A 26,277-nucleotide genomic window follows, 5' to 3' on the forward strand; every position below is an offset into this window, starting at 1 on the left:
ATTACTGCTATTGCATCTTTATCATGGTTCATTAAACTGAAAATCTGTATTAAAGGCACAATATGTAGTTTATTAGAGGTCGCTTATTCAAAACAAAGGCTTGATGACGCTTTGATTTCGTGGAATCATGGGAGGTGTTGTCTTCATGTCTACAGCCTCAGGCAGAAATCATATTCATGGATGAGGTAATGTATTAAAGATTTATTAACATTACTGTAGTATGAAGCAGGGTGGGGCTGAAAGCCATTGGAGCGGAACGAGGCTTTTATTATGCCACAGTTGCCATTTCTGCTTCTTCTGGTCATGAGTATGTGGGGTAACGCAGCGCTGTTTATCATATTAGATACATTTATGTGTTAAAAGTTGTTATAGTGCTACTCTGCATTTGCTCGGCGGCTGCTGAGACTCTTGTTGCACACTGCAGTAAGCTAGATCGATATTAGGCATGGTAAAACATGGTACTCATGGTAAATCAAGAAAACTTTAAACAGAAAGACTTACTGTGTTGAGCTGTATAACATGATTAGTTTTCTGTCAATGAATGTATCCATCCAAACAGTTGCTAACCTGTCTAATAAAACACATGATCTATTAAAGCGTCTTTGGTGTTTCTATGGTTTCTACAAAATAAAACAGGAAATCGAGGGTATGATGTAATTAATAGGTGATGCACGGACACGGTCTGTGTCCTGGTTAAAACTGCTTATTTCTCTGGATTTAAACACTATTGGAAACATTTGGGATAATGTAAGTGCACAAGTCAACAAAATATATAACAATGTTCTAGTGATTTTTGGATATTTTAAATCCAAAAATCTTACATATTGTGCCTTTAATCACACTGATCCAAACAAAAGGTCTCATTTTATTGCACACACACACACACACACACACAAAAATACTTCATTCAAAACATATTCAAAAAATTGTTTTAATAACATTAGTCCTCAATGGAAGTTCTTTTTTGTTTTCCCTAAAATAAAGACAATCATTTAAATAGTCAGGATGTTAAATTGTTGCATTGATTGTGCAATAAATTAAGGTAAGCCTTACAAAACAGCATCTTACATTACCTTCAGATCCAAAAATGCAACACTTAGCCAGAACTAATGTTAAATACATGTTTTAAACAACAATCACTGTTATTTGTTAAAAGCAATTTTTAAAACAAACCAAACAGGCACAATTTTATTCTTACTACTTTCCAGTGAAGATCATTTCTCTTGACCTGGGCTTCCCTTAACCTGCTATACAACACCTCTACGATGGTGGGTCCTTTTTTTTTTTTTCCCAAGAAATATGATTATCAATTTTTAAACTGACTGAGGTTCAGTGTGGTATGGATTAATATGAAATAAATACAGAATAATAAAACAGTATGATTGGCTTAACTCAAAGGCAAGTAATGGAAGTAGTGATGGACCATGTGAAATCACTTTCTAAGACATAAACAAAACATTTCTCACATGCATTCAAACTCCTCATTTTGAAATGATTGTAATATCTCTTTTCCTGTCTCTAAACTCAATACTGAAATAGTTTTATTCATAGAAATTCCTGCTATTGGACCACAAACGCTTTGGTCAGACAATCACATGGATACTTTCTCAGGAAACACAACTGCCGTGGGTGGCTGAGTTAATCATGGGTAACATAATCCTAACAGTCTAACTGCTTTAGTTCCTGTGACAATAGGGCATCTGTCGTTGACATCAATGCAAGTAAGGTGTACAGATCACTTCAGAAAGACACATATGTTCGTCTTTGACTCCTGAAACTGTGAGAACGTTGCCCTTGTCACTTACAGTACTAGTGTTGGTAGCTGGTTTCTAGTAACATGGGAGATTTAACTTGGAAAACAAAGGCAGAAAGGCCTTTATACACTATCACAAGGCACCAGGTTGCCTGTGGTGTCCAGCTGCATGCATTTACAGGTGCAGGCCGACACAGGACACTCACTGTGATCTCTGAAAGGAAAGGATATAAAATCACATTTAATATACTGTACTTCACACTAGAGCTGCACGATTAATCTTTAAAAGATTGTGATCTCGATTCAAACACCCACACGATCTCATTCCTAAAAGACAATGATTCACCTGTGTCTATTAAACCTTTGACAAACATTCAAATCTGTGTTTGTGCTGCCACTGAGCCAGAGAGAGCAGTTGTCATGTACAGCATAAGTATGAAACAGCTCAACAAACAGTGTTTTCAACCACATAGTATTGTTGTTTCTTTTACAAATATAATAGTTAATAGATAATAGTTTATAGTTTGGATATAAACACTGATGTCTATGTTAGCAATCAAAATAGAGCATATCACCTTTTGGAAGTAACTTGGCGCTTCAAATAAAGATTGCATTGATTACATTGTTGACTGTTAAAAATATATATGTCATTGAATCAGAAACTCTAATTCATCCAGTAATGAAACAAAGTATTTATGATTGAGTCATTGAATCATTCATTCAAACCGTTTTGTTTAAATAATTCATGCAAATAAACATTTTAAATAGACTGCAGCAATTAACATTTTGTCAGAACCTACTAAATTACATGTTATTTTGTTCAGTTGTCTGTTCAGAATCATGGGAGAATAGTGATCTCTGTTTGAAACCAAAAAAATTGTGATTCTCAATTTCAGTGTTGAGGGTAACGCATTACAAGTAACTTGAGTTACGTAATCAGATTACTTTTTCAAGTAACTAGTAAAGTAACACATTACTTTTTCAATTTACAACAAAATATCTGAGTTACTTTTTCAAATAAGTAACAACTTACTTTTTCACATTTAGCTCTCCTGTCCCCTTGTTGAGAGAAATAAAGTGCAGAGGTGTTGTGTGCTTGAATATTCATTTCACTTTTGGAGTGAAAGGGCCTTTACATTTGCCAAAAATATAACTTTTTTGTCCATCAAGCCTCAGGCTGAAGGAAATGCATATTTTGGAGTGAAAGAGCCTTTACATTTGCAAAAAATTTCACTTTTGGAGTAAAGGGGCCTTTACTTTTGCCAAAAATATAACTTTTTTTGTTGTTATTAAAAAACAAATAAGCAAGTCCAGCCCAGAAGAGAAAAAGGAACGCAAAAGTAATGTAACATTACTTTTCATAAAAAGTAACTAAGTAGTTACTTTTTTTAGGCAGTAACACAATATTGTAATGCACTACTTTGTAGATTCCCCCAACACTGCTCAAACTATCCAGAATCGTGCAGCTCTACTTAATAATATAATATATTCGTATTTATAAGGCCATCAAATAAATGGCACAATATGGGTGAATATGACACTTACCTGAACCAGCTGAGCATGTGACCCGCGTGACCACCATGCCGGCAGTTGTGGCACCAGGTAAACCAGTTATTGAACTGTGCAAGTTTTTTGTCTCTTGTGAGATCAGCTTTCTCATCTGCTTTTGCTGATAAGATGGATTAGATGAGTATTACAATAAACTGAACACATGTGGGCATTATGATATCATTTATCAACAAGAACTTTAAATGATCCGTCTGTTACCTGGGCAGCTAGACACAGGGGTGCCCATGTTCATTAAGCAGAGGGCACAGCGTGGAAGTGGTTTACGACAGCCAGGACAACTGGTGACCTTTGACTTGGTGGGTGAACCGCTGACCCCATACTGACTGAATCCACGGCCCTGATGTGGTATCGCCGAGCAGCTGTATGATATAGACTTACCACAGAAGTTACAGCTCACAAACACCTGCACAGATCATATGAAGAAAATCAGAAATAGCCAGCATAGACAAAATGTAAGATGAAGGATGTAAGATTAAGATATGGTTCATGAACAACATAACTATAAATCGCTTCAATATAAAAAAAAGCAATCTAGAATTTTATTTAATAACAGTAAAATAATATGACAAAAATAATATCTTTAGCTAAATCAGATTAATAAAAAAAAATTAAAATAATAATAATAATAATAATAAAATTAATAAAATCAAAATGATAAAATAAAATAGTGACTGATACAAATTGGTCAGTGATTATACACTCTAAAAAATGTGTTGGCTTAACAACAAAAAAATTAACGCAACAGTTTGCATAATTTTTTTGGGTTATGACAACTGAGTGAATTTACATTCCTCCAACAAGCTACATTAAGTTAGAGGAACTTAATAATTTGTAGCATAAATTTTAGTTACAGTTGTAGCCGTGGAACCAATTAATCTTATCTATTTCAGTTCAAATCAACAGCTATCATAGCACATGCTAACACAACTTATTTAACATTCATTTAATGATCCAGTCCTATGCAAAACATACTGGGAACTAGAAATCCACTGCCTAATTTCTGAAATTATCAAGACAATTTCATTACGTTACTACAATTTATTTAGTTAAAAAAGGCAATTAATGCAGAAATTTGAGTTTAAATTACAGACGATATTAAGTTGATGTAATGATCAACATTATTATGTCAACAGAACAAAATAATGTTTGCAACTTAAAAGGTTTAATTAAAATAAATTAAAATGTTTAACTTGTAACCATGCATTTATTTAAAGCTGCAGTCTCTTTTTTTGGTTAAAAATTATTCAAAATACATTTTTGAGCAAGTACATAACCAGCCAGTGTTCAAAACTATCTAATTATCTTGTCTCGATTCACACTCAATTCACAAATCTACAGGTAACGCTAATCAGCAGTGCTGATGTTGTTAACATTTACAATTTGAGAACAATATAACAGTAATAATAAATTGCACGGTTTGGCATGATCCGTGCTAAACGATCGTTAGATTTAATCATCATTGGCAGCGCGATTTATTGTAGGCCTAATGCTTTTTTCCTCAGTTGGTCAGAACAAATGTGGCAGACATGTTACTTGTTCAGATGATATTTTCAAGACGTAGAGGCTGTGATTCTGAAACACAGTATCTACACCGGTGCGGTGACTGACAGCAAGCATTAGATTCATCCGCGCTGACGAGCTGTGCCGACGCACAACGCATGTACAGATAACTGTTCCGCATATGACTGCAATCGCAGGTTTCAAACAGAGATGGCGACAAAGAGGAAAATACACAAGCTACAGCTTTAAGTTGTGGTAACAGGTCCCCCTTTTTTGATGCGTAATCAAAACTTTACATCTGGTAGAAAAAACATGATTCTAGCCTGTGCAAGTGGTTTTGAGCTGGGATCCAATTTGCTCCTATGAATGTCAAATTCAGCCCGTTTATGCCAAAACCTCCAGGCGTCCAACAGGTTTCGATAGTTCTCGATCCAGCACTGCACCCGAGGGTCCTTCAGCACCTCTCCTGGAGAGCCCTACCACATCAAACACCACATACACAAACATTTATTACACTCATCTGGACTTGTGTCAAGTTGACCTGAATACACACCGGTTATCCTGGTTTTACAACAGTTACATTCAGTCCTTCCCACCATCTAATGAACATTTTTTAGCATTTAACTTTTTGTTTCTGTTGTAATCTTCACTACCATTCAAAAGTTTAAGGGAAGATATTTTTAGACAATAATTAATAAGGATGCAATAAATTCATCAAAAGTGGCAATACCAACATTTGTTACAAAAATGCTAAATTAAAATAAATTCTGTTTTGAACTTTCAATTAATTAAACAATCATGGTTTCCACAAAAATATGAAGTAGCAACTATTTTCAAAATTGATAATAATAAGAAATGACACTGAATAATGATGCTGAAAATTCAGCTTTGATCACAAAAATAAATTACATTTTAAAATGTATTAAAACAGTTAAACAAATGCAGCAATGGTGATCATAAGATATACTTCTTTCAAAAACATTAAAAAAAAAAATCTTACAAATCCCAAACTTTGAATGGTAGTATATGTAATACCAAACATCCATCTGAGAGTATATCATTCTCTTATGTGACCGTCTTTATCATCTATTGTTAGGTTACCTTGAGCATGCAGAAACTGGCTGTCTGCACATCTCCAGTTCGGTCTACATAACTTTCCATGAGATCTACTCCATCTTTGGTTAGTCCTGTAAGCAGGATTCCCTCCAGGTTACCAGCCTCCTTCATCTCATTGGTCAGCTTTTCTATGAACCGTGGCAACTTAAGGGAGGAAAAAAAAATCACATACTGCACATCAATCAGACTTGGATGAATGGAGGTGTGAACGGGCCTTACCTGAGCGTCATTTAGAAACATGCATGCAAAGGCCACCCTGTCCCTGACAGCCACACGACTCTCATACTGTAAAATAAAGAGCCTGAATATTCAGCAATTCAAAACAATGTGATAAAAATTCAGTGCAACTTATTAAATATTCAATTAAGCATAATAGTTTTTCTTTTAACATACCAAGACCCCATCATACGCGCCAGGTTCACTGGTGAGGAAGGCAAACATGATGCACAGGTACGGCTTCTTCAGCTGGAGTCTGAGAGAGCTGCACATCTCTCTCCATAGGGAGTTCTTCTCATCGGTGTAGCCCGACAGAGCCATGGCCACCACGTTCAGATTCAGATCACCTAATCAGAGCATAAAGGAAAAATACTGAAAACATTCCACATTTCTTTCTTTTTTAAGTGCATCCATGACGATGAATGATGAATCTCCAAATTGATCATCCATACAACAAAAGCATGGGCTTGCCAAGGTACAAAAATAATTTACAAAAGCACCATCAAAACTAGTCCATATCTGGCTTGTGCACTTTTTCTGAAGCCATATGATAGCTTTATATGATACAGTGTTATTTTATTTTTTATTTTGTTTTTATTATAGTTTTATTAATATTTTGAATTATTTTAATATTTATATTTTTAGTTTTCATGGTAATTTTAGTTAAATTTTTAGTCATTTAATTTTTTTTTATATTGCTTATAGTAATAATTTTATGTATTTCCAGTAATTAATTTTAGTGCTTCAAATTTAACTTATTTCAGTTTATTGCCAATATTTTTATATTTATTATTTAAATTTACAGGATGTTTTTAACAGTTTTAGTTAATGATAATAACCCTGATATATGATAGACTGAAATTTAAGTCATTGTTTGCTTAAATTCTTTCTCCTCTTTGTACTTGCACATATTCAAGACATACAGACCGCTTTTCAGCCCACTGGCCAACATCTCCTTTTGTGTTCCTAGGAAAAAAGAACATCATATGCTGTTTGCACGAGTGCAAACAAAACACACTGTAAAGACAAAAGACAAAAATAGTGGGAGTAGGTGTGAAAAACCACACCCTTTATAAAGATCATTTTTGTATTCTAAAACCTCTGAGCCAAAACAAATTATGCTTAAAACACAAACAACAGGCAATTATGAATGTTGAGCAAATAGCCCCATATGCTGTATGCATCTGCAGCTTAAGGGCATTTAATATTAAAGAACCATCATTGTGTAACGTAAGCCATGCTTTTGTCATTTTATCAAGTATATAAGAAACGCTTTTAATAGCAAACAGGCAGCTGATGGTGTTCAACATTTCTCACTAGCCTGGATTTCACATAGTCCTTATAATAACTTGCCAACATTCATCCGAGCACAAAGGAGAGGACGGACTTCCTGTAAATCCCTCAGGGAAACATTATCATCTCTCTTTCTATATGAGTAAAGTAAGGCATTACAATTAATTTTTCTGTAATTTAATTACAGTTACAGTACAGACCAAAAGTTTGGAACCACTAAGATTTTTAATGTTTTTAAAAGAAGTTTCGTCTGCTCACCAAGGCTACATTTATTTAATTAAAAATACAGTAAAAAACAGTAATATTGTGAAATATTATTACAATTTAAAATAACTGTGTACTATTTAAATATATTTGACAAAGTAATTTATGTGATGAATTTTCAGCATTGTTACTACGTCTTCAGTGTCACATGATCCTTCAGAAATCATTCTAATATGCTGATTTGCTGCTCAATAAACATTTATGATTATTTTCAATGTTGAAAACAGTTGTGTACTTTTTTTTTTTTCAGGATTCCTTGATGAATAGAAAGTTCAAAAGAACAGCATTTATCTGAAATACAAAGCTTCTGTAGCATTATACACTAACGTTCAAAAGTTTGAATGGTATATTAGATATAAAATCAGCATATTAGAATGACTTCTGAAGGATCATGTGACACTGAAGACTGGAGTAATGATGCTGAAAATTCAGCTTTGCATCACAGGAATAAATTACTTTGTGAAATATATTCAAATAGAAAACAGTTAATTTAAATTGTAATAATATTTCACAATATTACTGTTTTTTACTGTATTTTTAATTAAATAAATGTAGCCCCTAGTGAGCAGACGAAACTTCTTTTAAAAACATTAAAAATCTTAGTGGTTCCAAACTTTTGGTCTGTACTGTATATCTGATGCAATTTGCATTAAATACTGTACATAAACTATAGAACAATTCTGTATAAAACAATAATGGATTTAACATCAGGTTGATATGGGATTCAGAAAGTAATTAATAATAAGTAATGTAATACTTTTTAGAGAGAGTAATTAGTACAGTAATCTAATTACCCTGTTGGCGATGTAATTAGTAGTTAGTAATTAATTACTTTTTTTTAGAGTAACTTATCCAAAACTGCTCCATAATAAATATTAATTATATAGCGTTATCAGTCAATATAGGCATTTTCTCCAATTCAAACAGTATACTCTTACTTTGCATATAGTTATGCATCTTTTTACAGTGCATTATATTTTGATGTATGTAAAGCTACAGACTTGAGTGTTAGTGTGAACGCTATAGAAGAGAAAACAGTTGCAAAATCGCACACATTTGTAATATTGGTCATCATATGATTTAAAAACAATCATATATGGCATCAGTCAAAATTGCTAAATCTTTTGAAAGTGGCACCAACATGTCCAGGTCACATTTCTACCCAAAATTAAGAGGAGAAAAAAAATAATTATATTCTGTACAATGGAAATGAAGCATATTTGATTACTACAATTATATTTGATTACTACAATTACTACAATACTTAAGCAGATGAACCCAGAATATAAATGCAAAGCACAGTTTCTTACTAATCGTTTTTTTCCATTATAAAGAAAAGGGTTAACCAGTTGTCATGTTGGGTTCAAATTCTGGGCTCATCTGCTTGCTTGTACTGTATATAGAATGCATGCATCATCAATAAAGTGTATACTGAATTCTGATATCTTTTAATACCACTGTTTTAGTACATTAGAGCACTTTAAGTGTTTTTCCACGCCAAGCGTTTTAGAATTTCCCTGTTTTAAGTGATTGAAATACTGCAGCAGGTGCTGTATATGAGTATATACTTGCATTTTGTTTCACATTTTAGTTTTTCTTTCTTGTAATCTAAATATTCATAGAAAAATGACAAGCCTGTTCTGCAGTTCAATGGATATTTTGCCCTTCAGGGCTCCAGGATAATCAAATGACTGAAAACTAGGAATAGGGGTTATAGGGGGTTCTTGTGAAGGCCCCCAGTCATTAGCTGGGCTGGACCATGTTTCTCCAGTCCAGTCGTGTACCTTTCTCTGAGGAAGCTCCTTTATGAAGAATCTGAATCGCCCGGCGGATGTCAAGGTTAAAGAGGGCAACGGCAGCCGCTCTCTCCCACTCGCCCTCCTGCTCCAGAGACTTCAAGAAGGGTTCAACATCGATGTCAGGCCCTCGGCTAATCCAGCCACACAACTGCAGGGCCAGACTGCGCTCCTCGCTGTGGTACCGCGGGACATCGGTCTGCCTGTCTGAACCCGACCAGCACCGCCGTGTCTCCGTAGTGCCTGAGAGAGGAGAGGGAGAAGGTGACATTTCTTGAGAGGGCCTCCACTGACAGATACCATGAAGGGCGATTGAGGCATTTAGCAGATATATATGAGAAATACTTGTATTGTACAACAATCACTATTATGATTATTGACTATTGTGTCTTTTACACTTACCAGAGCTGGACTTGACAATGTTTTTGATGCCTGAGTAGATGAGCGACTGTTTATTGCTTTGTTGCTTCTGTTCCACATTTTCAGTGTACTGCTTCATAAGTAAAACTTGCATAGGAAATATATCAAATAGAACAAGACCATATGAACAAGAATATGACAACAAAAATTAAGCAATCACTCAAGACATTAACAAATAATGAATTCATAAAAAGTGTGAATATAAAAAAAAAAGAAAAACATTTGTCAGTAGAATTTATCTAAATCATTAAAACTGATTTCTTGTTGCTTAATAATGTCAAGTCTCAATCTCAGATGCCACAGAAAGAATGACAGAAAAATCGAAGCAGCTTCTGGGAGACAATGAGCACCAGTCCCCATTTCGTTTAGTTTTGTTTAAGATATATTGGAGAGATACAATGAGCATTTTAGAGAAAGACATGATCAGTAGATTGGAGCTAGTTTAGTGGCATCAAACCATTTAAGTGAAATGACAGTATAATTACAACAAATAAAAAAGAAATTCTGCAATATTAATTGCAGTATATACAATATTAAATGTATTAATATAAATTTTTTTATATATATATATATATATATATATATATATATATATATATATATATATATATATATATATATATATATATATATATACACACACACACACACATTACATATTAATAATAATTATATGTAGTATAATGTGTTATATATGTATATTATTATATGTAGTTAAAAAAAATATATAATAAAATAAACCATATAAATATGAGCAAAACCCAAAAATGAAATTTGTCATTAATTACTTATCTTCATGTCGTTCCAAACCCGTAAGATCTTCAGAACAAAAATGAAAATATTTTTAATAAAATCTGAGTGATTTCTGTCCCTCCATTGCCAGCTACGCAACTACTATTTTGCACTACAAAAAGTTCATAAAAAGACTATAAAACAAATTCATACGAATTGAGTGATTTAGTCCACATTTTCTGAAAAGACTCAATATTATATTTATATGATGAACAAACTGAATTTAGACTTTTATTCACATATAAACATTGATCAGCGAACATAAAACAACACAAACCTCTTGCAGAAACTCAAACATACCACATAACACGAGAATTAACCTGATTGGTTCTCGCACGCATCAAGCAAACATGCTTGACCTTCCGTTTGCCACAACTGATGTGTGCGTTGATGAATGTTTATATGTCAGATTTCAATGTTATCAGATTTCATCAAAAAGATCTTCATTTGTTTTCTGAAGATGAATGAAAGTCTTACGGGTTTGGAACGACATGAGTGCGAGTAATCAATGACAGACGTTTAATTTTTGGGTGAACTAACCCTTTAAGCACATCATTTAACATCACATATGCTTTAAAACATTCAGAGGTCCCCTGTAATGCCACAGCGCTGCATTGAAGGATATAGTGTAGTGTGTACCAGAGCGACCTCAGCTGTGGGTCGTCTCCTCCGGCCAGCACATGGTTCCGCCACACCTGGACGGTGTCGTGGCCATAGCGTGACTGCGCTCTCTCCCTCATCTTAGTGGCGATGTCCTTTTCAGCAGCGGCTGCACCCTGGCCGGCGTCCTCTGCGCACTCGTAGAGGTGCCGCCCACACGCCCACATCAGCGAAGTGGTGGAGCTCCAAGCCAGTGAAATGCGCTCAAAGACGGTGAAGTCGTTCATGATCCGGTTAGGAGACACCACCACCATGCGGTTCTGTGCAGACGGATGCCAGGCGAAGCTGCTGATGATGCTCTCGCTGCAAGGCTGCACGCTGCGCTCGATGATGGTGGGTTCGACCTCGTCTCCGAATGGCATGGGCGTGTGCTGCATGTCGTACAGCCGGATGATGTTGCTGTCCCGCGTGAGCGTGGCCAGCAGGCCCATACGAGTGGGACACCAAGCCACTTTAGTCAAAGGTTTGGGCTGCTCAGTCAAAGTGAAGACTGGTTTTTCGAATTTGCGCAAATCCCAGATTGCCACCTGGCCTTCGAAGAAGGATGCCACGCGATCCTGAAAGTGAGGGTCCACCGTCACACCCTGGATGGCTTTGGTGTTCACAAACGTCTTCTGGCTGGTGTTGCGCAGGTCAAAGATGGCCAGATTCCTGTGCATCCCGGCCAAGAGCAACTTTTGATGGTCACGGGGGAGCCAACAAAGAGAAAGACAGGCATCGTTCTGACCCAGCTCGTACAGCGGTTTGGTCACCACTAGTCCAGAGTCCGCATCCCCAGACATGCGAACTTTCTCGGTGGGAACTGCTTCGGGGGAAAACTTACTACTGATGTCCCATATCAGAACAGAAAAATCAGCTCGATGCTTATCCAAACCAGCCGCCAGCCAATTGCTGTCCACCGGGTTCCACGCGAGCGTATTGCATTGTCGGGCGTGCTTTGGCACAAACTCCTTACCAATAAGCTCCTTACATTTAGAGTTGTGGCTCTGTCCCAGACTGGTCAGAACGACTCGGCCATTGGCCTGTCCCACCGCCAGCAAACACTCCGGCTCTTGTTTGGGATACCAGGCCACACATTTCATATAAGGGGTGTCAGAGTTGATGGCCAGCAGCGTGGCCGCCGTCTCCTCGGATAACGGAAGGGCGCCGGCTTTGGTTTCTGAGCTTCCTGCAGGTCCGATCCGATACAGACTGAGTTCATTGTCACAGATCACATAGCGGTCTGCGTGATGGGGGGACCACAGGATATCTGGCTTATAGCCACTCGACATGTCAGGACAGTGGTTTCTTCAGTGCAGATTCCTGTAAATGATAAAGCATTTAATTTATACAGCACTTATACACCTCACCTGTTTCAGCAATACTTGGATTAATTAATATATTTAAAGGGTTAGTTCACCCAAAAATGAAAAATCTGTCATTAATTACTCACCCTCATGCCGTTCCACACCCGTAAGACCTTTGTTAATCTTCAGAACACAAATTAAGATATTTTAGTTGAAATCCGATGGCTCTGTGAGGCCTGCATAGGGAGCAATGACATTTCCTCTCTCAAGATCCATAAAGTTTCTAGCCTGGTAATACCAGACTCTGCTACTTCACTTTGCTTCGTAGACAGAGTCTGGAATGGCATAATAGAGAAGTGTTTTCTCTCTCGCTAGGGGGCGCTTGTCTGAAGTTTAAAATCATTGGTTACCCGTAAGCCAATCAGATACGTTTAGTTATCACGTATGTTATGCGCCTGTACAGCCGCATCGAAGCACAGAAATCATGCATCGAACTCAAATCTATGATCGAACTTCCACTGTAAACCTGTTGTAAACACGTGATGATGCGTTTATGAAACACTCTTCTTGTTCTGGCTTCAGTTTGAAAAAGAGTTGAATGTTCTCCATAACAGAGCGAATTGCATCCCGTGTCTCGTTTCCCATTTCCGCGGTCGTTTCGGTTTTCAATTTCTCTAACCTACAATGTAAAACTCGGCGCTTAGCATCTACGTCACGGCTCTCAGCCCGCCCGTTGATTGGCCCGGCTGTTTCCAGACCGGTGGCAAACAGAAAGCTCTGACGCTGTATCAGACTGAGTACAGACGCGAAATGAAATTGAGCGGAAGTAGGAAGTCTGACGTAGTCAGGCTGTAAAGTTTCTAAAAACATATTTAAATCAATTCATGTGAGTACAGTGGTTCAATATTAATATTATAAAGTGACAAGAATATTTTCGGAGCGCTTATTTAGTGATGGCCGATTTCAAAACACTGCTTCATGAAGCATCGGAGCATAATGAATCAGTGTGTCGAATCAGCTGTTCAGAGCGCCAAAGTCACGTGATTTCAGCAGTTTGGCGGTTTGACATGCGATCCGAATCATGATTCGACACATCCGAAGACACATCGACACATTCATAACGATTCGAAGCTTCCTGAAGCAGTGTTTTGAAATCGGCCATCACTAAATAAGTCGTTATTTTGTTTACCAAAAATATTCTCATCACTTTAAAATATTAATATTGAACCACTGTACTCACATGAACTGATTTAAATATGTTTTTAGTAACTTTATGGATCTTGAGAGAGGAAATGTCATTGCTGGCTATGCAGGCCTCATGGAGCCATTGGATTTCAACAAAAATATCTTAATTTGTGTTCTGAAGATGAACGAAGGTCTTACGGGTGTGGAACGGCATGAGGGTGAGTAATAAAATGACAAAATTTTCATTTTTGGGTGAACTAACCCTTTAAGACATATTACACACACACACACACACACACACACACACACACACACACACACACACACACACACACACATCATATATTATATATATATATGTGTGTGTGTGTGTGTGTGTGTATATATATAAATAGAGAGAGAGAGAGTTAGTCTATATCATTGATTGAAGTGCAATGTAACTTGATTACATAGTCATAATAATAGATTTATAATAATTATTATTGTATAATATAAATAATATTTTAAATTATATAAATATATATATTTATAAATGTTATTATTATGTAATCAAACATCTACTAAAATAAATCATATAATAATAATAATAATAATAATACTTTTGTTATTATTATTATTATAGACGTAATGGTTAACACTCTTTGTGATTTAATAAGTCATACATCAAATGTTTAAAATAAACGAGAGTAACGTTGCACACGAAACTAAAGATAATTAAAACAAATGTTACCAAGACATTACTAAAGCTCATGTAACGTTAGATTGTTAAAGCCACAGTAAATACATTTAAATGTGTTAAAATAAACAACAAATAAACATTAAAAAGGTACATCTCATGATTCTAGCTCTTCGTGTTAAGATATAAATATGATATGATTAAGGATAAAAATATAAAACTTATTTGATGAACAAGTAAACAGTTGAGCGTGATTTAAGGTTCTTATGACTTAGCCGGTCAGCTACAGCTAAACTAACCATTTAACCTTTTCTAAACCGGTACAAGTAATGGCAGACGCAGCCACCTTATAAAGAGACAGAAAACATGCTTTGAAATATAAATAAATGACAGCGTTTGAGAAATATAAACTCACATTTGACGCGCAAACATGCTGAAGTTTGTTTAAGTAGCGGGAAGTCGGAAGCAGTGCAGAATGTAAACACAGCGTGACAGAAGCACACAAAATAAAAGTCCTACTGCGTCTAACACACATCCACGAAGGCGAAAAATTTGGAAGCTCATTTCCGACACATAAAGAAAAAAATGTGACAAAAAGTAATAAGTATAAGTCTAAACTATGATATAATATGTGGAAATTAAGATATAAAAAGTCATTATGAAATGAAAATAGATGACTATTTAATCTTATAATTATGGCATAGTAGATATTATCTCATAATTTAGACTTTTAATAACAATGAATTTTGATCTCGTAATTATGATTTACGAACGCATAATTGTTTCCTTAAAGGGTTAGTTCACCCAAATATGAAAATTCCGTCATTAATTACTCACCCTCATGTCGTTCCACACCCGTAAGACCTTCTGAGTGAACACAAATTAAGATATTTTTGATTAAATCCGATGGCTCAGTGAGGCCTGCATAGAGAGCAATAACACTCTCTTTTTCAATGCCCAGAAAGCTACTAAAAACATTTTAAAACAGTTCATGTGACAATAGATGTTGAACCTTAATATAATAAAGTGACAAGAATATTTTTTTGTGCACCAAAAATAACAAAATAGCAACTTTATTCCACAATATCTAGTGAAGGGCTATTTAAAAACACTGCTTCATGAAGCTTCGAATCTTTACAAGTGGTTTAGTGGTTCATTTTGGGATTTTTTTTTTTTTTTGGGTGCACCAAAAATATTCTCGTCGCTTTATAATTTTTATATCGAACCACTGTACTCACATGAACTGATTTAAATGTTTTTAGTACATTAATGGATCTTGAGAGAGGAAACGTCATTGCTGGCTATGCAGGCCTCACTGAGCCTTCGTATTTCAACAGAAATATCTTAATTTGTGTTCCGAAGATGAACGAAGGTCTTACGGGTGTGGAATGACATGAGGGTGAGTAATAAATGACAGAATTTTTATTTTGGGGTGAACTAACCCTTTAAGTGGCAGACATGGGCTTCCATAAGTTTTGAAACAATTCTGATGTGAAAACTTTACTGCCCTCTACAGTTGAAATTTACAGCTGATTTGAATTTTATTAATGGAAGCTTTTTATATGACTTATTGCTGAATTGTCATCTCGTCCCGATCTCCTTGTTCTTAGAATGTTTATTCTGTAGTTGTAGACAGCCTATGTTATAGCTACTTCATGCACACCACATGATAAGAGGTGTCTTTAAAATAAATAATAAACAAATAAATTAAAAATGAGTCAGATCTCAGGAGGTTCCTGCATGTGCGCTGTTTTTATTAATTATTTCAAGGAATCAGAAACTTTTGGGGAAAATGTTATTGTCCTCCAAACAATCTCTCAGCATTCATCTCCAAAACAGATCTAAACAGCAGAAAATAGTGGAGAGCTTAATTCCCGTTTAACACCAATTCACAAAAAATCTAATTATTTTCTTCAGAGAGCTACAAATGAGCTCTAAGCAAAACAGAGTATTTATTCAGTAAAATCATACATATTTGTCACTGAACAAAGATTTTCAAAGTTGATTGGATAAGCAAATGAACAGATTATCATAAGGGCTCTTTTCCTTCTATCATATAATGTACATTTTCCGGTTCATCTTCATCCACCTTGGTCTTCCTCAACATCCCATAATATGCCCAATATTTTTTAAATGGAAACATTTTATCTGACTCCCTGAGACTTTTCCCAGGCATACTGATCATGACTGAAGAAAGAGACATTATTCACAAGTTGTTTCTCATAGCAACTTTGTAGAGTAACTTGAAACATCTGAGAGAGAATGAAATAAAAACGGTGATATATCCGAGTCTTCTTCTAAGTGTGTGACGGAAAGAGGCGGCCAGTGTGTGTGTGTGTGTGTGTGTGCTCAGTCAGGCATCAGATTGTTGGGTCTGTGATATTGAGCTGATGTTCAGTGCACAACTGGAGTCAGTACAGAAAGTGTTCCACACAGGAGACATGTGGATACTCTCTATTGCATAACAGGCAAGGTAAGCACTTTATCATTTCTTCATATTATTGTTCTGATATTTGTTTTTGTTTAAAACAACTTTTCAGCATTAAATGACAAAAATGAACATAAAATGTATCATTAATGTTAAAAATAGTCTACCATTGAACACATTTAACATTATTGCATGATGTATTTGTGGCTTTGATTTGTTTAAAATGTGTTTTGATGCATAAGCTCGGATTCATTATACTTGATTTATTATACATTATTACTTGTTTAGAAAGTAGTACCATGTTCAGCTGTGTTTGAACATAAAAAGTGTGTATTCAACCAACAAGTTAGGGACATTGCCCATTCTGTACATTTATGTTTTAGCCACTTGTGTTGGTCTTTGCATGCAATGCAAATGTAATGTAATGCAAGCAATAAATATGCACCAAGCATTTTTAAGATGCACAGAAGGTCTGAAAGATGTTTTGTTTGATTATTTTTTAAGGTCAGACATGAATGAAAGAATGGCCAAAGTGTGTTTTCTGTGGCTGTTGCTTTGGCTTCTTTTACCTGCGGCCAGATGCCATAACAGAAGACAGTCTGGAGAAACACTGAACAACCTCTCCACAAAACTGGACAAGGGTAAATGCATTAGTGTTGTCTTCAGCACAGCATTGACTGCGTTGACTTAGTCTTGCATGTACAAAAGTGAAAGTTAGATATCTTTACTATCTCAATTGTTTCTCCAAGACAGCAATGAGATTAAATGGAGACTGTTCTACTGTGTGGGTCCAGAAGTTCATTAACTTTTCACTCAAAATTGTTATGCAGATAATAGGCTTTAATTTGTAATAAGAATTTTTAGATTCAAGTAGAAAACAGGCCAAATAAAATCATTTTCACTAGTGGTCTCAGGACTTTGGACCCTATATATCACTCTAAAAAAGCCCAATGTATCATATTTGATTCACACATTTCTAAGTTCTCTAAATTATCTGCATGATCAAAAGTGCTGAAACACCTGTTGCTATGGAAGCCCGTTTCCGCCACAGTAAAGTAAAAAAATATGATTCTTTAAGTCATAATAATGAGACACTTTCTCGTAATAATGACTTAGTTTCTCATAATAATGAGAAACTTTCTCATAATAATGAGAAACTTTCTCATAATAATGAGAAACTTTCTCGTAATAATGAAAAACTTTCTCATAATAATGATAAACTTTCTCAAAATAATGACTTAGTTTCTCATAATAATGATAAACTTTCTCATAATAATGACTTAGTTTCTCATAATAATGATAAACTTTCTCATAATAATGACTTCGTTTCTCATAATAATGAGAAACCACTACGCATGCGCAGAGCAGCGGAGCGTGGCACGCTAGCGACATCTGCTGGTCAAAGTCAGAGCCATAGAGAGAGATGGCTCTGGCTCTGGCCAAAGTCTCGTAAATGCGAGAACAGCAAACATGGCACGTTATGCAAAACAGTTGTTTTCGTTAAAGTAATCTACAAAGTGCAGTCTATCTAAAGTATCATTAAATAACATCAGTTATTATAAATTATCAACATCTTCAATAGTTTTCCATGCGCACGAGAAGGTGGAACGCAAAGTGGTTTCAGTGGTAACGGTGGAAACTGCTGCATGAACGCGAAGGCTTTCAAAACTGTCAGATTAACGAAGGAATATGCATATATTCGTTAAGTTTAAGTGCAACTTCTTCATAAAATGTGTGGGTTTATGTGTTAGCTTTAACTATGGCGGCATTATAATGCCAATCGGTCTTTGTCAGGTGACGTCACACTCGTGAAAACCGAAGTGCATTATGGGTGTCGCCGCCATTTCTGAGGTATCCAAACAATCTCTGTATCAGTGCAGAGTTGTTTCTTCCTTGGCTACTTTTCATTGTAAAAATGGCACACTTTTGTTGTGTGAAAAGCTGCAATAATTTGTCCCACGATAGAAAATGTCAAAAACTTTACTACGAGATTAGATTTAGTCGGTTTCCTACTTGAAAAAAGGCTGTACGGAGAGTATGTAGAGGCAATAACAGAGGCGCCGGATCGCATGGGTTGCCGCGGTGAGACATCACTTTCGTCAAGATATCTCCATTCATGTATGTTTGCTTTCTACATTTCACAAAGGTAAGTTAGAGGTTTCTGTTTTCTAAAGTAGAAAACGTTATAGCAACGCATTGTTTTGGATTGTATGTGCTATGAAACAAGTCAATTTAAACTGAATCCCTTTACTTGAATATGTCTACATTTTTTACTTAATTTTGCTACAGCATTTTCATACTTAAGGTACGACATTTTTGCTCTGTATCCATATACTGATTCTTATTTTCTGACTACTTTTTACAGCTGTGGTCTGTGGACCTTTTCATTTCATTGCAGATCAGCCTGCTTAAAGATTATGGAGACTGACCCCAACTGGACACCATCCCTCCCTACATTAAGGCCACATCAGCATTAAACACAGGCTGTGTCTCAATCAGCTCCCTAGTTCATTAGTTAGGGCACTGATCAGGACGGTCTCAGTCACAAAATTTGTATACACAATATACTGATTCAAGAGCTCAGAGCTGATTGAGATGCACACACAGACGTAAGGAAAAACAATCCAGTCAGCTACTTGGGTAAAGTTGGTTTTATATTTGCACATTCAGACTTCTGATAAATTGAGACTTTCCAATAAATATGCAATAAATTAATGTTTGCGAATTTTAAGCAGCGACATGATATTGACAACCAACGATTGTCAACTTATAACATTTTTCACAGTCGATCAAAATAGGCAAGTATTGTTTAATGACATATTTACTTGTGAATGTCCACTGAATGTCCAGTTTAGTGTGATTAACAAGGCTATTGAATACGGATGTGCGAATATAAAACCAACTTTACCCAAGTCAGTCAGCTAACACTATGGTCCATCAGGCTGGAGAGAGTGATCATCTTCACACTGAGAAGATGCAGGAGGCTGGAGGAGATGGTGATCTGCATGTGCAGAAGTAAACCGACTTGATATGTACAGGATGTCTGATGTTTGTTTTGGAGATGATGATGTTAATGTACTATACGGGTCTGCCAAACCTGGGAACCTTTATGGCGTTATTACAATTTTTTTTTTTTTTTTGTGCCTCTGCGCATGTTTGAATCTTTTGTAGAATTGTAGTGTAAAAATGTGCTGATGCTTTATCCAGTCTTGCATGAACAATAAAGCATGTATAATAAAATTTTTCAGGGTGATTTGTAGATTTATGTTATATGCACTTATAGTATTAATAGGATAATTAATAATATACACAATCTGTAAATCAGATATTTAACTTGCATGACATATCTTTGTTTTTATTATTATTAAGGCTTTTGGACAAAAAAAAAGACTCATAATGTCATTGACCCAGACAACACAGAGGTAGATGGAGGACAGTAATTTACAAATTATTTTGGCTCTAAAAGGTATACTATATCAGAATGTACTATAATAAAATACACTATTAAATTCTACATACATCTCTGATGATGCCTTGTTTATTGGAACAATGTTTATAGTGTTATACATTGGTTTATGTACTTAATGCAATAAAGAAAAAAAAATGCATGAAAAAAAGGGTAGTATTAGTTCAAAATTCTTCCTGATAACACTAAACCATCCTTAATCATGCACTTGTTATATACGGTAGTTAACACGAAATCATCATCATTATCGTTACTATACTGTGTTATCGCAGTCCTTCCTTCAGAACATAAATAAATCCTGCACCCATTAGTGAAATATCTGTGAGCTTCGAGGGATTTATAGTTTTTAAATTGTTCACTATGCGTTTATGCCATAAACAAGACAGTTAACAATATTTAAGTATGATGATTTAAGTAGCAATGCGGGGTCAGTAGCACTCCAACTTACTGCAGTCAGTTCGTACTGATCTATGTTATGAATGGATGGAAATTTCTCCAAATAACGGTCCCTGGCATCTTTGGTGAGTTTATCGCGATATGAAATTTTAACTTTGTTCTTGTGCTTTTTCATATTTGCGAGTTATTTGCTTGTTATCTCAACTCGTGTAATCTCTTTCATTCTCACAGTCAGCAGGGATACCACAAATATGGCGCCGCGGTGACGTCACACACAACAAAATCACGTGTCTGACAAAGACCGATAATGACCGAGCGCACAACTGATGCTTGCGCGCGCAGTAAATCACTTCCGCGAGAGGATAACAGATCTACACGCGAAAATGAGCTCGCGGGCTCCCGTTTCCTCGCGTGTAGATCTGTTATCCTCTCGCGCTGGAAAGCTTTTCTAATATAAACCGGCTCCTAAAGCACTTGGCCAGCCATAAACCTTCATTCCAGTCATAAACATCTTCATTTTGTATTGCATTATAAGTTTTGCCCCCACAATAAGAACTACAGAGCGTTGAAATATCATCTTAAGACATATTATATGCATTTTATTACTTTGATAAATACATTTTATTAGTCTGTTGTACTATTATAAATCTCACTGATTTACATTACAAGCTGTCAAATTACATATTACTGTTTGGCCATTTAAATATCAGCATTTCTGTATCTTGGAGTTCTTTTAAGCCTGCGTGTTCAAAATGTGATTCAAACTAGTTACAAGTGTCAGCTATTAAATGACAGCTGTTATCTTTGCAGCACAAATACTCAAAAAAAAAAAAAAAAAAAAAAAAAACCATATGCATTGAACATTTGTCTAAAAATGTACTATGGATATATACTAAATATACTATGGAAGATTGTTTCTGCCAAGGAATAAAACAATTTAAAAGGTAATTGCGACTTTTTATCTCTCAATTCTGACTTTATAACTCGCAATTGCGAGAAAAAAAGTTAGAAATGTGATATAAAAAGTCACATACCTTTTTTTATTCAGTAGCGGAAACAAGCGTTCACAATAAACTGTTCCATAAAAAATATATATATTTCTGGCTATTATTTCTAACACTCTAAAAATGCTGGGTTAAAAACAACCCAAGTTGGGTTGAAAATGGACAAACCCAGCAATTGGGTTGTTTTAACCCAGTGGTTGGGTTAAATGTTTGCCCAACGTGCTGGGTAGTTTTATTTAACTCAACTGTTTCATAAAAAATACTGTATTGCTTACTTAAAATGAACCCAAAATATGCTGGAAATTAACATTTATTAATATGTTTAATGAGCATTTATTAATAAGATAATGAATAATAAACAATAAACATTTAATAATTGCTTATTAATAAATGTTCACCTTTTGATTATTATTGTTGCCTCTAGTAATTATGTGTCTGATTTTTAATTTCTCACCTATTTTGGGTTCATTTTAAGCCAGCCATATAGTCATTTTTAATCAGTAGTTGGGTTAAATAAAACTACCCAGCACGTTGGGCAAACATTTAACCCAACCACTGGGTTAAAACAACCCAGTTTTGTCCATTTTCAACCCAACTTGGGTTGTTTTTAACCAAACATTTTTTAGAGTGTATGTTAGGCTATAATGGGTTAAAAATAAAGGTTCCACAAGGCGGTTTTCCCAGTGATGCCACTGAACAACCATTTTCTAATGCACACAGTTTTTAAATAACTTTTTTTGTCAGTATGAACTACATTTTAATAATCTAAAGATCATTTTCCACTACAAAGAAACTTTTTTGTAACTGAAAGGCTCCAAAGGATCCATCGATGCCATTAAAGGGATATTTCACTGAAAAATGATCATCATTTACTCACCCTCAAATTGTTCCAAACCTGTATAAATGTTTGTTTAGCTCTACACACAAGATATTTGGAAGAATGTTTGTAACAAAGCAGATCTTACCCCCCATTGACTACCCATTGAGTATTTTTTTCCCCTACTATAATAATCAATGGGAGACGAGATCTGCTTGGTTACAAACATTCTTCCAAATATCTTCCTTAGTGTACAGCTGAACAAAGCAATGTATACAGGAAACAACTTGAGGGTGAGCAAATGATGAGAGAATTTTCATTTTTCGGTGAACTATCCCTTTAAGAACCTTTATTTTTGTATATAGCCTAATATGGTATGTGTAAAGAGTTTATGGCTTCTTTCATTTCAGAGTTAAGATGTCCACTAGAGATCGCATTCATCCTGGACAGCTCAGAGAGTGCAAATGGCTTTCGGTTTAAGGAAGAGAAAGCATTCGTGCGCTCCTTCAGCATGCAGGTGATGGAGGTGTCTGACTGGCATTTGAAGACTCGTTTGGCGCTCATCTCCTACAGCAGCTCAGTGCATATTGACCATCGCTTCAGGGACTGGCAGAAACTTGACTTGTTCCTGAGCAGATTGACAGATGCCACCTACATCGGTCATGGAACATATACGACATATGCCATATCCAACGCCACTCAGCTCTTCACCAGCGAGACCAAGGAGCAGAGTGTTCGGGTGGCTCTCCTCATGACCGACGGCAGCGATCATCCGCGGAATCCTGACATCACGAGGGCGGTCACAGAAGCCAAAGACCACAAAATTAAGATCTTCACAATAAGCTTATCAAAGAACAACGTGAACAGTGCCAAACTGCGGGACATAGCGAGCAGCCCAGCCCAGCAGTACTCCCACAGCCTCACTGACCCCAAACTGAAAGAACGGCTCCTGCAGCAGCTCGTGAGGCATTCAGTTCATCTCTCAGGCTTGTTAGGTTTAGCAAGATCAGACATCATAATTATTCATACTAATCATCATATTATAAGAAAAATAGTAACACTTTACACAGTTAACTACATTAGTTAACATGAACTACTAATAATGAACTGCACTTATACATCATTTATTAATCTTTAATGTTAATTTCAACATTTACTAATACATTCTTAAAATCTTGTTTACATTAGTTAATGCACTGTGAACTAACATGAACAAACAACTGTACAACTCATTTTCATTAACTAAAGTTAACGAAGATTGGTAAATACAGTAACAAATGTATTGCTCATGGTTAGTTCATGTTAGTTAATACATTACTGTTTAACTAATGAACCTTATTGTAAAGTGTTACAAAAAAATGATAGATTAAAAATTGGAAGTGAAAGATGCATACAAATAGCACAATTAAAGGGATAGTTCACCCAAAAATGAAAATTTGATGTTTATCTGCTTACCCCCAGGGCAGTAGAACACAAATGATGATTTTTAACTCCAACCATTGCCGTCTGTCAGTCGTATAATGCATGGCAATGGAAACTTCGTCTAAAAGAGTAAAAAAACTTGGCACAGACAAATCCAAATTAAACCCTGCGGCTCGTGACGACACATTGATGTCCTAAGACACGAAATGATCGGTTTGTGCGAGAAACTGAACTGTATTTATATCATTTTTTACCTCTAAAACACCACTATGTCCAACTGCCCTCTACATCCGGTGTGTGAGGTCTAACAACAGAAGTGATCTCTAGCACTCATTGAAGCTAAGCACGAGACATCACTTCCGTCATCAGAACGTGTTTTCTGACCTCACCAACCGGATGTAGAGGGCAGTTGGACATAGTGGTGTTTTAGAGGTAAAAAATGATATAAATACTGTTCAGTTTCTCACACAAACCAATCATTTCGTGTCTTAGGACGTCAATGTGTCGTCACGAGCCGCAGGGTTCAGTTACTATTAAGATACATCAGCATTTTGCATTTTGAATCAAATTAAATCATGATTCCATGGGCTTCAGTGCAAACACACAAAATCACCTTGTGCAACAGAACAAAGTATGAAAATATGATTATAATTTATTATTATTATGTATTTATTTTTTTACATTTATATATATCGTGCCTAATAACACAATTTAGCTTTTCAAAATTTAATGCAAACCACTTCTTGGGGCTTATCACTTTTATAAAACGGTTGGTCCATAAAAGTATTTATTTTAATTAGGTCACAGGTGTTAGTTTGTAGAGTAATTTACAACAGCTTCGAACGCGGCTCAGCCAATCAGAATCAGGTACCGGAACTATATTTTACCGTATATTACTTACAATTAGTAATATATTTTTTATTTCAATTTTATTTTGATACAACACATTAAAAATAAAAATGCATTTGGGAAAATAGTTTTTCAATGATTTTGCTAATTAGCATACTACCAGGTAATGCTAATTAGTATGTGATCTTTGCTGATGGTCACACTTAGTTCTGGTTTCAATGCACTGCATGGTTCACTGTACATTTAAAACCATGTACATTAAATAGATTTTTAGATCATTCTAATTCCATGTTTCAAGCTGATGTAAAATGCTGATAAACACACACCTGTGACTTGGGTCAATAAGAAATCACCTAGCAACTACCCAGAATATTTTAGCAACCAATATTCTAATTAGTGCTGTCAAATCGATTTTGTCACAGAGACGAACTCTGTGATTCCCTCCTCTGGCCATCAGAGGGCTCCCTCACCTGAATACTGACCCTTAGACATACACACTACATTTCCCATCAGCCCCATATCTGGCATTACATTGCTCAGCTGCAGCTCATTCACTGGCCTATATAAACTGATTTTTCACCATTCCTCTTTGCGAGGTCTTGTATTACAACGGTTTGCATTTCTGAGCATTTATTCCTGTATTTCCTGGCTGTTTATGATTCTCTGCTGCCTGCCTTTTGGACTATTTGCTTTGTTTCTGATCTGTGATTGTTCTCCGCCTGCCCTGATCTACTGCCTGTTTATTGACCACGACTGTGTCTGCTCTCTGTTACTGTGTTTGCTGGTGTCTGACCATTGCCTGTTTGACCACGATTCTAATAAAAGCCTGTTTATGGATCCCACTTCGAGTGACGCCTCGTTACAGATTTATTGCAATTAATCGCATTAACATAAAAGTTTGTGTTTACATAATATGTGTGTGTATCATAATATTATATGTGATTATATACACATATATAAATATAGTAATACACACACACATATATTATGTAAAAAAGTTTATGTTAGATGCGATTAATCGCAATAACTTGATTTGACTCTAATGCACGTGGGCTGCAACATGCTAATAATTGCTCAAAACATCTTGGCAAATGCAAAGAAACATGCCACTTACAATTTTCTGTTTCTGCATGACAAAATTTATTTTCTTTTTTACAGCCTAGCTGTTATTTTGGGTCTGAAAATGGATGCTCTAAAAGTTTATATTTGTGAGGGTTTGAGATCCAAATAGCGTATGGTCTGCTATCCTGAAGCGTGGTCCACACATCAGTGGGTGAATCAAATCTGTGTGTGAGGGATTTTCCATATGAACACAGAAGAAAGGGTCTGCCGCTCACAAAATGTCAAGCACTGTCTGTGATCACACAAT

The 26,277-nt window shown here is 35.8% G+C and overlaps 2 protein-coding genes across 2 annotated transcripts in view; one reads left to right on the forward strand and one right to left on the reverse strand.

Annotated features, from left to right (window-relative positions):
• Window positions 1–870: 870 nt before the first annotated feature.
• On the reverse strand, window positions 871–15,038 carry mios (missing oocyte, meiosis regulator, homolog (Drosophila)). Its single transcript, XM_067410951.1, has 11 exons — window positions 14,942–15,038; window positions 11,345–12,681; window positions 9,910–10,008; window positions 9,496–9,750; window positions 6,332–6,501; window positions 6,158–6,223; window positions 5,924–6,082; window positions 5,146–5,298; window positions 3,521–3,725; window positions 3,299–3,422; window positions 871–1,967 (listed from the first exon to the last, which is right to left on the reverse strand). The coding sequence occupies exons 2-11, from the start codon at window positions 12,648–12,650 to the stop codon at window positions 1,877–1,879; spliced, it is 2,628 nt and encodes an 875-aa protein (XP_067267052.1). The 5' UTR covers window positions 12,651–12,681; window positions 14,942–15,038; the 3' UTR covers window positions 871–1,876.
• Window positions 15,039–17,465: 2,427 nt separating this feature from the next.
• LOC137029617 (collagen alpha-1(XXVIII) chain-like) overlaps window positions 17,466–26,277 on the forward strand; it is a 46,030-nt gene continuing 37,218 nt past the window's right edge. Inside the window, exons 1-3 of the mRNA XM_067399251.1 lie at window positions 17,466–17,595; window positions 23,048–23,598; window positions 24,462–24,482. Coding sequence (XP_067255352.1) covers window positions 17,466–17,595; window positions 23,048–23,598; window positions 24,462–24,482 — 702 coding nt within the window. The remainder of the gene's footprint in view (window positions 17,596–23,047; window positions 23,599–24,461; window positions 24,483–26,277) is intronic.

This window comes from Chanodichthys erythropterus, chromosome 2 (genome assembly GCF_024489055.1).
Source record: "Chanodichthys erythropterus isolate Z2021 chromosome 2, ASM2448905v1, whole genome shotgun sequence".
In the NCBI taxonomy this organism is placed as follows: Eukaryota; Metazoa; Chordata; class Actinopteri; order Cypriniformes; family Xenocyprididae; genus Chanodichthys; species Chanodichthys erythropterus.

Excerpts from the sequence above, each read along its gene's own strand:
- mios (XM_067410951.1), bottom strand. The coding sequence starts at position 12,650 with ATGTCGAGTGGCTATAAGCCAGATATCCTGTGGTCCCCCCATCACGCA. Across the intron at positions 3,726-5,145 it reads GCTCAAAACCACTTGCACAG|GTGTTTGTGAGCTGTAACTT; the intron begins GCTAGAATCATG and ends TGATCTGTGCAG. Across the intron at positions 1,968-3,298 it reads CACATGCTCAGCTGGTTCAG|AGATCACAGTGAGTGTCCTG; the intron begins GTAAGTGTCATA and ends CTTTCCTTTCAG.